This window comes from Rhinolophus ferrumequinum (genome assembly GCF_004115265.2).
Source record: "Rhinolophus ferrumequinum isolate MPI-CBG mRhiFer1 chromosome 15 unlocalized genomic scaffold, mRhiFer1_v1.p scaffold_54_arrow_ctg1_1, whole genome shotgun sequence".
Taxonomy (NCBI): domain Eukaryota; kingdom Metazoa; phylum Chordata; class Mammalia; order Chiroptera; family Rhinolophidae; genus Rhinolophus; species Rhinolophus ferrumequinum.
The window spans coordinates 3,785,784-3,800,227 of NW_022680357.1; the positions used below are offsets into that span (position 1 = coordinate 3,785,784).

Sequence of the window (14,444 nt, forward strand, 5' to 3'; positions counted from 1 at the left end):
TGCCTCGTGAGGCCCAGCTCATTTGCTGCCACCTCCCCTGTGAAGACTTCTGAGCCCCCGGCAACCCCTGCTGTGGCACAGCCCTCCCCGCGCCCCCATCCCAGCAGGTACACAAAGTTCAGTCCTCCAGCCCTGTGGTGCCCAGGCTGGAGGTGTTCCTTTGGAGGCCAGGTGGCTCTCGAAGCACTGGGGGTGGAGCCTCCTAGCAGAGGCCAGGCGCAGGGTGCACAAGTTCAGGACAGGGGTATTTCCAGGCCCTCAGCCAACTGCTGGGGGAGGGAGGAGGCCCAGGCCTCCAGCATCCCCAGCGGGCTTCCTGGCAGCTGGCTGCAGCTGGCTCCCACGATCCATCTCCTCTGTCAGAACTCCCGCGCCCCCCCACCCCTCCACTACACAGCCCAGATTGTCACGTCCCTAGCCTGGCCTCCCAGGCAGCCTGTTCAGACACGTGACACAGGCCAATGCAAAACTCACGCACTCCCTCAGGGGTACAAGTCAGACCCCAACTGTTGCAAACCCCCAAGCTTTATTACAACAGGCTGCAGCTCCCCGGCAAAGTGGCAGAACAGACATGGCTTTCAGAGCCCCTGTGCAGCTGGGCACAGGGCCTGGTTCAGGCAGGCCTGGCAGCGCGGGTGGACAGGCAGACAGGTCTGCTGGCCAAAGCCCACCAACAGCCCATTGATCTCGCTCCACAGGTCCCTGTGGGGATGGGAGTGGGTCAATTCGAAGGGAAGGGAGGAGGGAAGGAGGGGAGCCCTGCCCTGCCCCCACCCTGCTGCAGCACCTGGGCAGCCACTCCTCCAGGGCTATGCGGGTCTCCTCTGGGGACTTTGTCACCTTCTTGGTCCACTTGAGTCGGTTGGAGATTCTGTGCACATGTGTGTCCACTGCTGCTTGGAACACAGAGCATGTTAGCAGGGCCAGACCATACCGTCCCTGGCCATGGCCCCACCCTGAGCCCAGGTAGGTGGGGGGCCTGAGTCTCCCTGGCTTCCTTCCCACCCTGAGCTTCCAAGGAGGACCCAGAGCTGTACAGTCTTGGCCACAGGCACAAGAGCATGTCACCAGGCCACCCCTGCTGCTGGGCAGAACCCAAAGGACTTGGGTCCTCTATTTGGGGTGCAGGGAGCAGTGCCTCCTGGCCCAGCCACGGGCTGTGGGTGCCAGGCTGGGTGGCAGCAGCTTGGCCCAGTGGGCCAACGTGAGGTCATTGCCTGAAGAGCCAGCACCTGACAGTGCACCTGTCAGGGAATGAGTGGGGAGCATGGCCAGGCCAGCTGCAGCTGTCATCCACCTAGGCCAAAGCCCCTGCCTTCCCTTGGCCCAGCCTGGGCACCCACTCACGGGGCCTCCTTCTCCAGCCAGCTGCGGTCCCTGCCACTTCCTCCCATTTGCCAAAGAGAAAGCCAGTCCCTGTGTCAGCTCCCTCCCCTACTGCTAACAAGCCCAGGTACAGGGGTCACACCCTTGGGTCACTGAGCCTCAGTTTCCTCCTCTGTAACACGGAGGTGACCGTGCTCCCTGTCACCCAGAGGTCCAGCCTAGGGCCATACCACCCTGTGAGCCTCCTGTGGGCCAGTCCAGGAGGCCAAATACCTTGCCCAACGTCACCCAGCTTGAGTGGGGGGGCAGAGCTGGGGTCAGCTTTCTTATCCAGGGGACTTGTCCTGGGAAAGCCCCTGGGAGGTGGGTCCCACTCTCCCTAGGGTCTCTGAGCCCACAGACAACCAGAAAGGAGGACATTCTGACACTCCTGCCTGTGTCTGCTACGCCCAAATCCCTGTTCCCTGTCAGGGCCATGGGCAGGGTCCCTTCGCCCACAGACCCGCCAGACCACTCCCGGGAGGGGCAGCTGAGGACAGCCACCCAGATAAGCTCAAGTATCTGCTGAGAGGCTTTGGGAGCCCTAGTGGTGGGGAAGCTCTTCCCTAAACCCCTCTTTGGCCTGGCTTTGGTTATCTGGGACTGCCACCCCTAGCTGCCCGCCTGCCCATGGGCCATCCTGGAAAGGGGCTCCCACCCCAGGGGATTGGTTTCACAAGCCACAGAAGCTGGGGGGACTCCCACCTGCTGCTGTCCCCCCTGGAGTCCCAGAGAAACACTGTGGTTCATGAGGGCACAGAGAGGTCATAGGTCAAGCTTTGGTTTCTGAGCTGGTTGGGCCTGCTGCTGAGGGTGGCCTCAGAAGCCCCAGCTCTCTGGGCAGAGACATTGGGAAGCAGCCACACCCTGACCCAGGGTCTGTCTCTACATGGAGGGCCTCTGGTGCCATGATGCAAGGCCTGGACCCAGGAAAGAGATTACAGAAAGGGGCTTCCCCACCCCCAGCTCTTCCTTGCCATCCCCCAGCCCTTCCTCCTCTTCCTGGGCACTCCCCGCCTTTACCACGCTGCCTCAATCTGCCCATGCTCACTCCAGAGCCTCTGTTTCTGGCCTTCTCCCACCTGGTGGTTTTGCACGTGCTGTTCTGCTTGGAACACACGTCCTCCTCTTGGCCCGGCCTCAGCCTTCAGCTCTTGGCTGAGTTACCACCTCCCATGGTCTTCCTGGATGCACGCCCCCCTCAGGGTTTCTACCTCACTGGTAAGGATTTGTGCAATGTCTCTCTTCCTTAGGCAGCACAGACCCTGAGTGCATTCTCTGGGCTTCTCGCAGAGCCCAGCACAAAGTAGGTGCTCAGCAAATGGGAGCTCCTCCCTTCTCCCGTTAGTATCTGTCCGAGGGTGGGGCAGGCCTGGCTTAGTGCTGGGAACACCTTTCTGACCCTTTAGGCTGAGTCATGGATGAGGAAACCTGAGTTTCCTCATCCAGGGTTCCCACAGGATTTAGGGAACCCTAACCATAGTCAGCAAGCTCAGAGCTGGCCCCTCCTTCCTCATGGGTGGGTGCTCGCCACTCACCGATGCCTGACACAGTGCCCCAGGCCACGGCCATGGCCAAGTGTGCCATCTTGGGCCCAACGCCTGGCAGTGTCAGTAGCTCTGCCACAGAGGCTGGGATGTCCCCGCCGTAGCGCTGCTTCAGGATGGCGCTGGTCTGCTTGATGTACTTCACTTTGCTCTGAAAGATGGGGGAGGGGGAGAGTCAGCGCCAGAGGTGGCGGATGGAGTCCAACCTGGAAGGACAAGTCCTGAGGGAGACTCACAGTTGCCCAAAGCTGCCTGTCACCTGCCCAGGACACACTCAGAGGCACCTGCTTGGTCCTGTCCCCCTATGAGGTGGGAATGAGCCAAGGGCAGCAGGCAGCCTGAAGGAGGCCCAATGCAGGCCTGGCCCCCTGCCTTCCACTTGTCTGGGTCCGTGATTTGTGTGGGGTCTGGCTTGGGGCACCCCCCCCAGCCCTATCATTCCCTACGAGGCCAGGCAGGCTAAAGCAGGGCCAGCCATGCCAGGAGCTGGACTCAGCAGCACCTGGGACTTCAGGAAGGAAGGCTGGAGCCTGGGGCTCCCCCACCAGCCGCCAAGCCAGCCGGGCGGTTCCCATCCTGCGCCTGGGCAGACAGGGCTATTTAAAACCCATCTGACACACTGCAGCCCACGCCAGTGCCAAGGGGAAGCAGCCACACCCGCCTAGCCACCTTCCACAGTTCTACCCACTTGCCACCCTGCTCTGTGGCCTCTTAGGGCTCCAGAGGGGAGGGGGTGATGCACTCTAGGGAGGCCTGGAGTAAACAAAGGGAAAAGCGGGTGGGCAGCCTCAGTGAGGAAGGGAAGGGCCAGGCGGCTGGGTGGGGAGGTGGAGGAAGGAAGGGGCAGGCTGCAAACAGGAAAGGCCAAGGAACTGCAGGGCCTGGACTCGAGGCTCCATGGCCCGGCGCCCTATGGGCTGGTCAGAGGGGCGGGGGGCTCCAGTGAGAATTCTTATTGAGGTCTCTGTGGCCAGAAATGTCCAAACCAGCCTCCTATGCCCCCACAGCCCCCCTCAGCAAACTGACGTCTTTCGCAGGCCAGTGGCACCCCGGCACCGGTTGCCACACGCTGGGCTTACCCTCCAGAAGCCCACGGGATAGATGAGAGTGCCCAGCGTGCTGTCATCTGTCTGCAGGATGCTGTCCACCGTCAGGCCCCGGGCTCGCAGCCGCTGCATGGCGCCCGCTGTCACCTGGTCTTTGGTCTGGCTGGAGAGCATCAGCGACAGCAGTACCTGGTACCTCCGCACCTGCTCTCAGTGACAAGGACCAGAATGGTGGCAGGTCCTGGGGGCTCCACTGTAGGCCAGGCCCTGCCAACCCTTATACCCACCTGGAAATGTATGGGATGTCAGCCTCCCATCCACCCTGGCCAATTCGGGGATGGGGTAGGATCTAGCCTAGGCCTGCTTTTCACCTATAACACGGTGATAACAGCACTTGCTTCACGGGATCACTGTGAGGTTTAAATGAACTGTCAATGTACTTAAGAGTTGTACCTGGCACAGTGTCAGTGCTCAGTAGCCATTATTGTTATTGCTTTGTGAATGATGTCATTACCCATTTTACAGACTAGCAAACTGAGTCTCACTGAGGCATGTATCCAAGTCATCCGGTGGCAGAGCTTGGATTAGAATCAGGTTGGTTGAAGGACCAGGCTCCAGGCCAATGAAGTGCAAGGAATTCTTTCTCTCTCAGCAAACATTACTGAACACCCCTGATGTGCCAGCACTGTGCTGGCAGAAGGCAGAGCATGAGGCCCCAAGCCATAGGTACCCTGACCTGCTAAGTGGCTACAATGAAGCTGCCCAGTGCTCTGGGCCTCGAGTGTGCCTCCTTTCAGGGTGCTGCCTGCAGGGGAGGTGCCAGCCAAGACCTGCCAGGTGTCAGGCTGTCCCCTACCACAGGCATGAAAGGAAACAAGTGTCTTGTGTAGAAGGGGGTCAACCAGGCAGATGGGGCCCCTGCCTACCTCTGGGGGTGCACTGGGGTCATAGCAGTGCTCCACCCCCAGCTGGTCCACAGGTGCGTCCTTCCCACTCCTCATGGTTCGGATGTTTGCCAGCTGCTGCCGCCAGTCCTGAGGCTCCCAGCTTGGCGCCTTGAGTTGCTTGGTCCCCTCTCCTTTCTCACCATCTGAGGCCTCGTAGGCCACATTCAGGCTTTGTGCCTTCCGTTGACGCTTCACAGGGTGGTGACTTTTTTCTTCTTCTGCAAAAAATGACACTAGGTCCCTTCAGTGGGGGGGTCACAGGTGTGGATGTTGCCCTACGTGCTGTCTCATCATTCATTCAACAAGCATCCATCATCTGCTACAGCTGGGGGTGTGCTGTTTTCTGTAGCATGCAAAGGCTTGACTGCCCCCTGACCAAGTCCAAGTTAACACATGAGGACTCTAGTAACAGTCTTTGCCATCCCAATCTAGTCTCCCCATTGTGTCAGAGAGAATTAATACCCAAGTTGGATTGTACCTCTTCCTGTTTCAAACTCCTCATTGGTTTTTCCTTGTACTCATGAACTCCAATCTCTGTCTTGGTATCAAAGCTCCTGCCTTCTTGACTAGCCTTGTCACCCGCCTATTCTCTCCAGCCCCAGTTCCTCCAGCATGCTTCCGTCCCAGTGGGCTCCTTTTCTGGATTACCTGGGGGTTCTTGGGTATTCCCTAAAGAATTGGCCAGAGGGGAATACCCTGGGTATTCCCCTCTGGCCAATCTGCAGACATCCCCCAAGGACAAGTAGCAGCCCGAAGGCCCTCCCCCAATCCCAGTTAAGTCCTTAACGACTACAGGATAACATAATTAGGGACATGCCCTTCCTGTGTTCTGTGAGGCACCCTCTAGCAGGGGGAGAGGACTTCTGGCGGGGACAACCCCCCCTAAGAGGAAAGCACCTATGAGGACAGGGCAGGTCTGCCCCACAGATAGCCTGGCATAAATGGAACATCCCAGGGCAGACTAGTGGGACGCGGAGAACTTTCTATTCAGGACGAGGGTGGAGGTGGTGTGAGCCCCTGTGGACCCCCTGCGTCCCGGGAACAGGGTGCTAGGTGGGAACCCAGGTCTGCACGTGGGGCCGAGGAACTGGCTCGCTGCTGCGGGTTCTGCCACGTTCTGCGTCCGGAGCCGTTGAGGGCGGCCCAGGACCCCAGCCCAAATCCCTTGCAGTCCCCTCCCCCCTGCTCTCCTTCCTTGCCCTGGTCCGGGCGCGGCGCTACCTGCAGACGCCTCTCCCTTCCGGAGCGGCGCGGCCTCCTCTCTACCTCCTCGAGGCCGGGCCCGAAGTCCCGAGATCCGGCTGCGTGTGACCATTCTCACGCCCCCCGCACTCATGCCGAAGTCCTGCGGACTACACATCCCGGCGACCCTGAGGCCCCGTCACGTGACTAGACACGCGCCCAGCCTTTCCGCTAAAGAGCGGCCCAGAACTACGACTCCCAGCTAGCTCTGCGAGGGTCCTCCGTGCTGTCCCGCTACCGGAAGTGCCGGTCGCGCTTCCGGCGGTAGCTCGGGCCCGAGGGTGTGCTCTCTTGTCCGCGCCGGCACTCCGGCGCGCAGCCGGCGCGGCGCGGGGTGAGTGGCTTGTGGCACCCCGACGGCTGGCGGTGACGCAGACCGTGGTGTGGCCCGGCCCCGACTGGGCAGGGGTGAGGTGGCAGCGCCGGGCCTGCTCCGGGCTGAGGCGGCAGGGGTGGACCCCGCAGTGGCCCAGGTCCGGGCCTCGGCCGCGCCTACCTTAGCCTAATTTTAGAGCTCCAAGCGCTCTTTGGTTTTAAGTCCTGGCGGGTGCGAGGGGATCCCTGCTTCCGGCGTCTCCCCGCCGCCTCTCCCGACAGTTGTCCTTCACGTGGGGAGGAGAGACATGGCAAACGTCAGGGCTCCCTGGGCCCCGCGGCGGCCGCCCCTCTCCCGCAATTCTCCTCCCTTACCCCACGCACTGAGACAGGGGCGGGCGGCCGGGCGTTCCCCAGGTTTAGTCCTGGCCAGGACAGGCTGGCTGCGGTTGAATTCTCCCCAGGGGCTGTGGTTGGAAAGGTGCCCACCGGAGACCTAGGGATCCAGGCCAGGCGGCTGGAGGTCCGAAGGGGCCAGGTGTGGGGAGTTGTTCCTGAGATCTTTTTGCCTGTTTCTTTGGCACAGAGGAGTCCTCGGTGCGTCCCTTCCCACTATGGCCAAGCCAACAAGCAAAGATTCAGGCTTGAAGGAGAAGTTTAAGATCCTTTTGGGACTGGGAACGCCAAGGCCGAATCCCAGGTCTGCAGAGGGCAAACAGACGGAGTTTGTTATCACCGCGGAAACCCTGAGAGTGAGTGAACTGCCTGTGGCTTCCCTGCTGGCCTCGTGGGATGTCCAGGGAATGCTGGGTTTGGTCTTTTTTCTTCCCCCGCTTTCTGCCTCCCTCCCCCCACACTTTGTTTCAAGCCGTTGTTTCTCAGTCTAGTTGTGTAGATCACAGCTCCCTGGCCCATGCTGGTGTTAGGAGCCTTGCGCTCCCCGGGGCTGAGGCAGTTGGTCACCGGTAGTCCGTGGGCCCCTCGCAGCAGCTCACGGCAGCTCTCCCTGGCTGCCGGCCGCTCAGGCTGGCCGCCGGCCCCTCACGCCGACCCCTGGCTGCTCACAGCAGCAGCCCAGCTCCAGGGAGAGCCATTGTTCACAATCTTAGCTCTAGAGGGCGCAGCTCACTGGCCCACGTGGGAATCGAACCGGCGTCTTCTGCTCCTGCAGGGCGCTGCAACCACCTGAGCCACCAGGCTGGCGCCAGGTTTGGTCTTTCCACAGGTTTGGTGGGAGACGGGTTGCTGACCACTGTCTGCAGGGGCCGCTGTCCCCAGTACCATGGAGACGAACATGTCTTTTTACTGGACATTCAGGAAGTCAGAATCTTGGTGACGGTTTAGTGCACGAGTTAGTATTCAGACCTATGTAAAAACACCTGTTTTACTACATGGGGCGTGAGCACCGTGGTCTCCACAGGTGATTAGGGTTACGGCCAGGTGATAATTGGTAATCTGTGAGTCCCTGTGAGAAGTAAGTCTGGCTTTTCTTTTTTTTTTTTTAAATCTGTGTTTGACTCCCCCACCACATGCCGGGCACCATGTTTTGTCCATAAATAAATGTTGAGGTCTTGCACTTGTAAAGATTCCCATTCAGAGACAGCCAATGTGTATATTCATCAACTGGTGAGTTGACCCTCGAACAAAGGTTTGAACTGCAGTTTCACTGAGATGCAGGTTTTTAAAATCCACGTGTAAGTGGACCCTCGCAGTTCAAACACTTGTGGTTCACGGGTCAACTGTATAAACAAAATGTGATACGTTCATAAAGGAGTATTATTTGTCAAAAAAAGGAATGATACATTGATATATGCTACAAAATGGATGAACCTTGAAAACGTGCTAAGTGAAAAGCCAATTACAAAGGCCCATGCGATGCGGGATTCCATTTATGTGAAATGTCCAGAAGCGACAAATCCGCAGATTAGCATTTGCCAGGGCCTGCCCAGGGGAAGGAATAGGACATGACTGCTAATAGGGTGTCAGGTTTCCTTTTGGGGTGATGAAAATATTCTGGAATTAGTAGAAGAGGTTACCAGCATTGTAAATATATTAAAAACTGGATTGTATGGTTTAAATGGTGAGATTTATGTGATGTGAATTTTATCTCAAAAATAAAAAATTCAGGGGTGGCCAGATGGCTCAGCTGGTTGAGCGCGAGCTCTGAACAACAGGGTTGCCGGTTCGATTCCCACGTGGGCCTGTGAGCTGCACCCTCCACAGCTAGATTGAAGACAACCAGCTGTCGCTTAGCTGCCGGTGGGGCAGCCGGATGGCTCAGTTGGTTAGAGCGCGAGCTCTCAACAACAAGGTTGCCAGTTCAATTCCCACATGGGATGGTGACTGCGCCCCCTGCAACTAAAGACTGAAAACGGTGATTGGACTTGGAGCTGAGCTGCGCCCTCCACAACTAGACTGAAGGACGACGACTTGGAGCTGATGGACCCTAGAGAAACACACTGTTCCCCAATATTTCCCAATTAAAAAAAAAATTAAAAAAAAATTCAGTGATGGAAAAAAATGTCTGTTGTCACTTCAGTGAGGTGGAGTGGTAAACTAGTGTTTCCTAATTTCAGAAGGGCTGCTGTGAGTCTCCAGGGTGGGAAATACTGTACAATTCTTAGTACAGTTCTTAGGGTGGTCTGTGATTGGCAGTTGAGGAGACCTGTTGCCTGAAAATGGGCCCCTTTTCTTTCTTTCACCTCTCCAGGAACTGAGTGGTGATAGTGGCCTCAACAATCGTATCCGGGTCATAGGGCAGATCTGTGAAGTCGCAAAAACAAAGAAATTTGAAGAGGTAGGTCTGTCTCAGTTGGACTGTTGGAGAGCTGTGAGCTGTTCAGAAGCTTGATATGGCTCTTTCTAGGAACAGGATGGACAGCTAGCTTTGCTAATGAACTGATACACACTATTTTAGGGCAGATTAACCTTTATCTTAGTGGCTTAGTGATGGAGAAACTTTTGGGAATGTCCTGAACACAACCCTGAGGGGCCAGTCATGTGTGGAGGTGGGGAACAAGGGAATTAAGGCTTTTCTATCCGATGCAAGAAAGGTTGTTTGTGTGTGTGTGTGTGTTGCAGAAATGCACGCTTCTCTTATTACAAATTTGGGGAAAGGAAAGATAGAGGAACAGCAGGAAAGAGTGTGGTCTCACAGAATAGTTTAAGGGACACCAGTATTGGTGTCTTTTTGGGCATCTGGTTGGTGATGTCAAGCAGCCGTACAGATGGAAGCGTGTTTATTTCAGCCAACTACATCCAGGCTCTCTTCCTGGCATCCTCTGAAGAGAGTGGAAAATTGTCCTGAGAGCATTTCAAGGGTTCTGCTCTAGTCTTGCCCTGTGTTTGTGTAAGTGACTCGGGGGGAGATGTGGACCTCACACCCAGCAGATTCAGATCTGCCAAGAGGGAGAGTGACCACTTCATTCCCAGCAGGTCATCTGAAACACGCAGACTACACATTACCAAGGATAAATGTGAAAATAGGCATCTGTGTTCTTAAAGTTGCCTGTATAGGAACAGAAAGGTGAGGCATGGCTGGGCTGCCGTCACGTGAATAGACAGATAGGCCTAAGAGGCTGGGATAGACAACAGGCTCAGCGTCTGTTGTGGCTTAGATTGCATTAATGGAAGCATTATGAATGGGGCAAAGGAGGTGAAAGTTTCAGTGTATCCCGAGCTGGTCAGGGTGTTGGTCAAACAACATCTAAAAGACATTTTAGTCCTGCTCCTAAGAGGAGGGAGCCCAGGAAAGGTTGAGTGGTCTGAAAACCCTTGTTGAACAGAATCTGGGACGATTACCATGGAGAAGGTGACACAAGAGAAGCGTATTCTGGGTGGCTGTGGGGAACAGGACCCAGCTCTCCCATGGGCTGGGTGGACTTAGAGGAGGCAGATTCCAGAAGCCTGCACAGAGTTCTTGGCAGGTCAAGCCGGCAACTGAAGTGGGGCAGGGGTATAGTACTGAGTGGTTGTGACTGGGCAGCTGTGTTTACACAGGGAAGCCAGGGGGTGGATTTCGGGGTCAGGCTGCAGGCCCAGGGACCTCCGTGGTGCTTCAGGTTGTGAGACTCAGTGACTTTCCCTGTCAGAGTCTGAGCAAGCTCTGAGGGGGACTGCCTGTGATCTCTGGGGGCAGCCAGGACAGCTCCCCTATCCTGCCTGCCCTCCTCCGTCCCCCGGCCTGTAGCCTGGTGAGGGCTTAAAGGGATCTGCCAGGGTTTTGAAGTGGCTTGGAGCTATCCCCCGAGTCAGGACCATGGTCACCACGGGCTGTGACAGGTACACGAGATGCGGACTTTAGAGGCGAAGAGCTAAGTCAGAAGACGCTGTTCTTCTCTGTCCTTTGCCCTCGAGTTGAGGGGGCCAGGACGCCCTAATTGCCGTCCCCTCTTCGCTGGCGGCAGCATGCAGTGGAAGCTCTCTGGAAGGCCGTTGCAGACCTGCTGCAGCCAGAGAAGCCACCAGAGGCCCGGCACGCGGTGCTGGCTTTGCTGAAGGCCATCGTGCAGGGGCAGGTAAGGGGCAGCGGGTCTGGGCCCCGGTGGAGCTGGGGTGGGTGTGGGATGATGTCGGGCCGCCCACTGACTCCTCCTGCTCGTCCCACCAGCACTCTTGTCTTTGGGGAGGGCACCAGGCCCAGGATCTGGGGTTCCCAGGGGCTCTGCAGCTAGGTGGCCTGAGTGGGCATCCTGGCGTCACCGCTTGTATCCGTGTGACACTGGGCGAGTCACTGGAGCTTGCTGAGCCTCCATCTCCTCCCCTGTAAAAGGGGATACTTGTGGCTCCTTCCTCTGGGATGTTTTGGGGAGGAAAGGAGGCAGTTTATGCAAAACGGTGAGAACAGTGCCTGGTTGGCGCTCCTGCTAACCTCGCTCCCCTCGCCCTCGGCTGCTCACGGCCCGTGCTCGCCGTGCTCGGGCTCCTCTGCTCTCTGCTGTGTCTGGAACGTCCAGGCCACTCTTCCCATTCCTGCCTGGAAGGCTCCGCTGCCCACCCCACCCCCTGCCTCTTTCCTTTACACTTTCATTCCCTGAGAGGGTATGAGAGGCCCCGTCACTTTTGGTGCGGTTAGGCCATTGTTGTCGTCCTGTGAGCACAAAAGTGCCCACCCTGGTGGGGTAGGGGTAGGGGGCGGACCTGCCCCGCCCCTGCGGTGTGCCCACTCCCGTGCCCAGAGCTGGACACAGTGGGTGCTCCGCACTCACCGGTCCGCCGATGACCAGTGGATCTGGTCCCCTACCCTTAGCTGCTCCCGTGTTTCCAGTTCATCCCTCATAGCCAGTTTCCATGGGAAGGAGAAGGGGCCCCAGAGTCGGGAGTCTTGGAGCCCACTACACCTCCTGGACTTCTTACATCTGCTCAGGAAGCCCGCGTGGCCGGGGGATCCTGGCAGGGCTGCTGACCTCGTGGTTTTGTCTTCAGGGGGACCGCTTGGGTGTTCTCAGGGCCCTCTTCTTCAAGGTCATCAAGGATTACCCGTCCAATGAAGACCTCCATGAAAGACTGGAAGTTTTCAAGGCCCTCACGGACAATGGGAGACACATCACCTACTTGGAAGAAGAACTGGGTGGGTGCCACACTGGGTGTGAGGTTTCTCTGGCCTTGGTGATCAAATTTAATCTGGGATGTGGAAGGCCACTGGGGCTCAGAGGGAGTGCTGCTGGTCACAGGATGGCCTGCAGAGGGCGCTGCACCACGCAGCTCTGCTTACCTGTGGGCAAGCTGGATCAGCCACCTGAATCTCCTGGGGAGCTTGTTAAAAATGCAGAGTCCTGGGCTTCACTCCAGATCTGCTGGCTCAGAAGCCTTGGGGAGTTGGGCTTAGGTGTGCCTTTTAGGCAGGCAGGTGGTGGTCTGAGCTCTGCTGAAGGGAGAGAGTGCTGCTGAGCTGGCATCAGGCTATGTCTTACCCAGAGCACCCCGAGGTTTCTGGGGGGCCAGGGCCGCCTTGCCGGTGTCTTCCTCCTCGCCCTCTCCGTGCCCTGGGCCTGACTTCCACCCCTCCCCTTTGCTGGCCTTCCTCGTTGTCCGGATGGTGTGAGGTTTCTGTGAGTCTTGCGATTTCATGTCACTGCTGGGGAGAGAAGAGGAAGGAGGAAGGAGTAAATCTGACTCGGGCCTTGCTGTTCTGTTGCCCAGAAATGGGCCTCAACTATCAGTCTGCCTCCGGGACAGGTGCTGGAGGTCAGGTTTTCTGTCTAAGTTTACTTAGCTAGCAGCCAAGCGTTGCTTATGTTTCCTTCAAGAGATTCTCTGTGGGGGTTGGGGCCAGGAATCTGCCTCTGAGACACATGCCCTGGTGCTGAAGCTGGGATGCCAGCATCGCGGTCAGGGCTTTGAGCATCAGGTGCACAAGCGCTGCTCCCGCCTCTCAGCCCCGATTGCCCTGAGTGCATCCCGGGGGGGGGGGGGGTTGGTGAATTCCGGAGTCTGGGCCCTGCTGACCTCCTCGGGCTCAGCTGAGCCTCCCTCAGCCCTGTGCGTGCACGCCCGCCTGTCATTGCATGGGGACCGATGACCGGGTTTCCAGCAGTGAATGAGTTGGGTACTGTTTTCCCAGGGAGGAGGTAGTGCATCATCCTCCTGCTCTTCTCCACAGCCGAGTTTGTCCTGCAGTGGATGGACGTCGGCCTGTCCTCAGAGTTCCTTCTGGTGCTTGTGAACCTTGTGAAATTCAACAGCTGTTACCTCGACGAGTACATCGCATCCATGGTCCAGTAAGAAAAGAATCCCAGTAACGTTGCTCTGGTTGTAGTGCCACTGTCTTGGGTCTTTAGTTCAGCTCTGCGATGTGAATAAAGCTGTTGAAACCATCACATAAATGGGGAAGCTGGAGGCGGCCATGGCCATCTTCCACTTCAGTTGATATTTTGAGGCTCGATCTGATATTTATTTTTAACAGATGTATAACGTTACCTGATGCTTTATTTATTACTATTTTTGTTGTCATTTATTCCACAACACACCGTGGAGTCCATGAGGGCGGGGGCTTGGTCCTGTTGGTGTTACACACACAGCCCTGAGATCCTGCTTGTCTGGGGGTGAGCGGGGGCCCTAAGCAGGTGGAGCCCCTAATGTAACTGACTCTGTAGAGTAACGAGAAAGGAAACTCGGGCCACGCAGCCTGTGGGGAAATGTCCTTTCAGCTGACTTCACGCTTCCTCCAACAGCATGATCTGCCTGCTGTGTGTCCAGACTGTGTCCTCTGTGGACATAGAGGTTAGTAGCTGCCCCTCTCCAGGGCCAGTTCCTTTCACCCTCTTTCCGGGCAGCCTGGGTGGCATAACAGTGGAGACCCTGGGCTCTGGGGTCAAGCCCTGTGGTGCCCCTCATTGGCTGTGTGGCCCCGGGCAAGCAGCCTGGCCTCTGAGCCTCAGGACTGTCTTGTAAATGAGGGCGGTTGGTTAACCTCTATTGTGGGATCGTAGTTTGGGATGGGATGACCCGCAGTGACTGCGATGTAGAAGTGCCTCCCGGATGCTCACTTGCTCTTGTGGTTCCAAGGAAGGCTGCCTTGGCAGTGGGGAGGGGCAGCAGTCCCTGACCAAAGGAGGGCGAGAAGGAAGCTGGGGGTGTCACCTCCCTGCGGGCGGGAGTCGGACAGGGCCGGCCTGACCTCTCTCCACCCGCCCAGGTCTCTCTGCAGGTGCTGGACGCTGTAGTCTGTTACAACTGCCTACCAGCCGAGAGCCTCCCCCTGTTCATCGTCACCCTCTGCCGCACCATCAATGTCAAGGAGCTCTGTGAGCCTTGCTGGAAGGTGGGGGTCTGCACTGCGGTCCTGCAGAGTCTTCCCTGGAGGGAGTCAGGAGCTGGGCACAGGGACCGGACAAGGGCAATCTTGTCTTCAATGAATGGCCATCTCATTCTTGGGGCGGCCAGACAATGGCCTGTTGAGGGAGTCCAGTGGCATTTTCCCAGGCGGTTGAGCTGAGGTCAGGGTTTTGGTGGCATTTTGAGAACTCTGTGGCCTCTGTGTT

At 57.5% G+C, this 14,444-nt stretch overlaps 2 protein-coding genes across 11 annotated transcripts in view; one reads left to right on the forward strand and one right to left on the reverse strand.

Moving 5' to 3' along the window:
• Positions 1-514: 514 nt before the first annotated feature.
• Positions 515-6,356, reverse strand: NTHL1 (nth like DNA glycosylase 1). Of its 2 annotated transcripts, XM_033101237.1 has the most exons (6): positions 6,127-6,352; positions 4,885-5,123; positions 3,992-4,162; positions 2,904-3,063; positions 788-893; positions 515-702 (listed from the first exon to the last, which is right to left on the reverse strand). In XM_033101237.1, exons 1-6 carry the CDS (start codon positions 6,263-6,265, stop codon positions 579-581), a joined length of 939 nt encoding a protein of 312 aa, XP_032957128.1. In that variant the 5' UTR covers positions 6,266-6,352; the 3' UTR covers positions 515-578. The 2 variants fall into 2 exon arrangements, with proteins under 2 accessions (XP_032957128.1, XP_032957129.1); XM_033101238.1 differs by lacking the exon at positions 788-893 and having other exon boundaries at positions 517-702; positions 6,127-6,356.
• Positions 6,357-6,366: 10 nt separating this feature from the next.
• TSC2 (TSC complex subunit 2) overlaps positions 6,367-14,444 on the forward strand; it is a 36,375-nt gene continuing 28,297 nt past the window's right edge. For 7 of the 9 annotated variants that reach the window (XM_033101227.1, XM_033101230.1, XM_033101232.1 and 4 more), the window contains exons 1-8: positions 6,367-6,481; positions 7,049-7,214; positions 9,173-9,259; positions 10,869-10,979; positions 11,887-12,031; positions 13,064-13,181; positions 13,635-13,683; positions 14,099-14,224. In XM_033101227.1, the coding sequence (XP_032957118.1) occupies positions 7,077-7,214; positions 9,173-9,259; positions 10,869-10,979; positions 11,887-12,031; positions 13,064-13,181; positions 13,635-13,683; positions 14,099-14,224 (774 nt within the window). In that variant the 5' untranslated portion in view covers positions 6,367-6,481; positions 7,049-7,076. Of the gene's footprint in view, positions 6,561-6,590; positions 6,621-7,048; positions 7,215-9,172; positions 9,260-10,868; positions 10,980-11,886; positions 12,032-13,063; positions 13,182-13,634; positions 13,684-14,098; positions 14,225-14,444 lie in introns of all 9 variants that reach the window. The other 2 variants (XM_033101229.1, XM_033101228.1) reach the window with 2 other exon arrangements.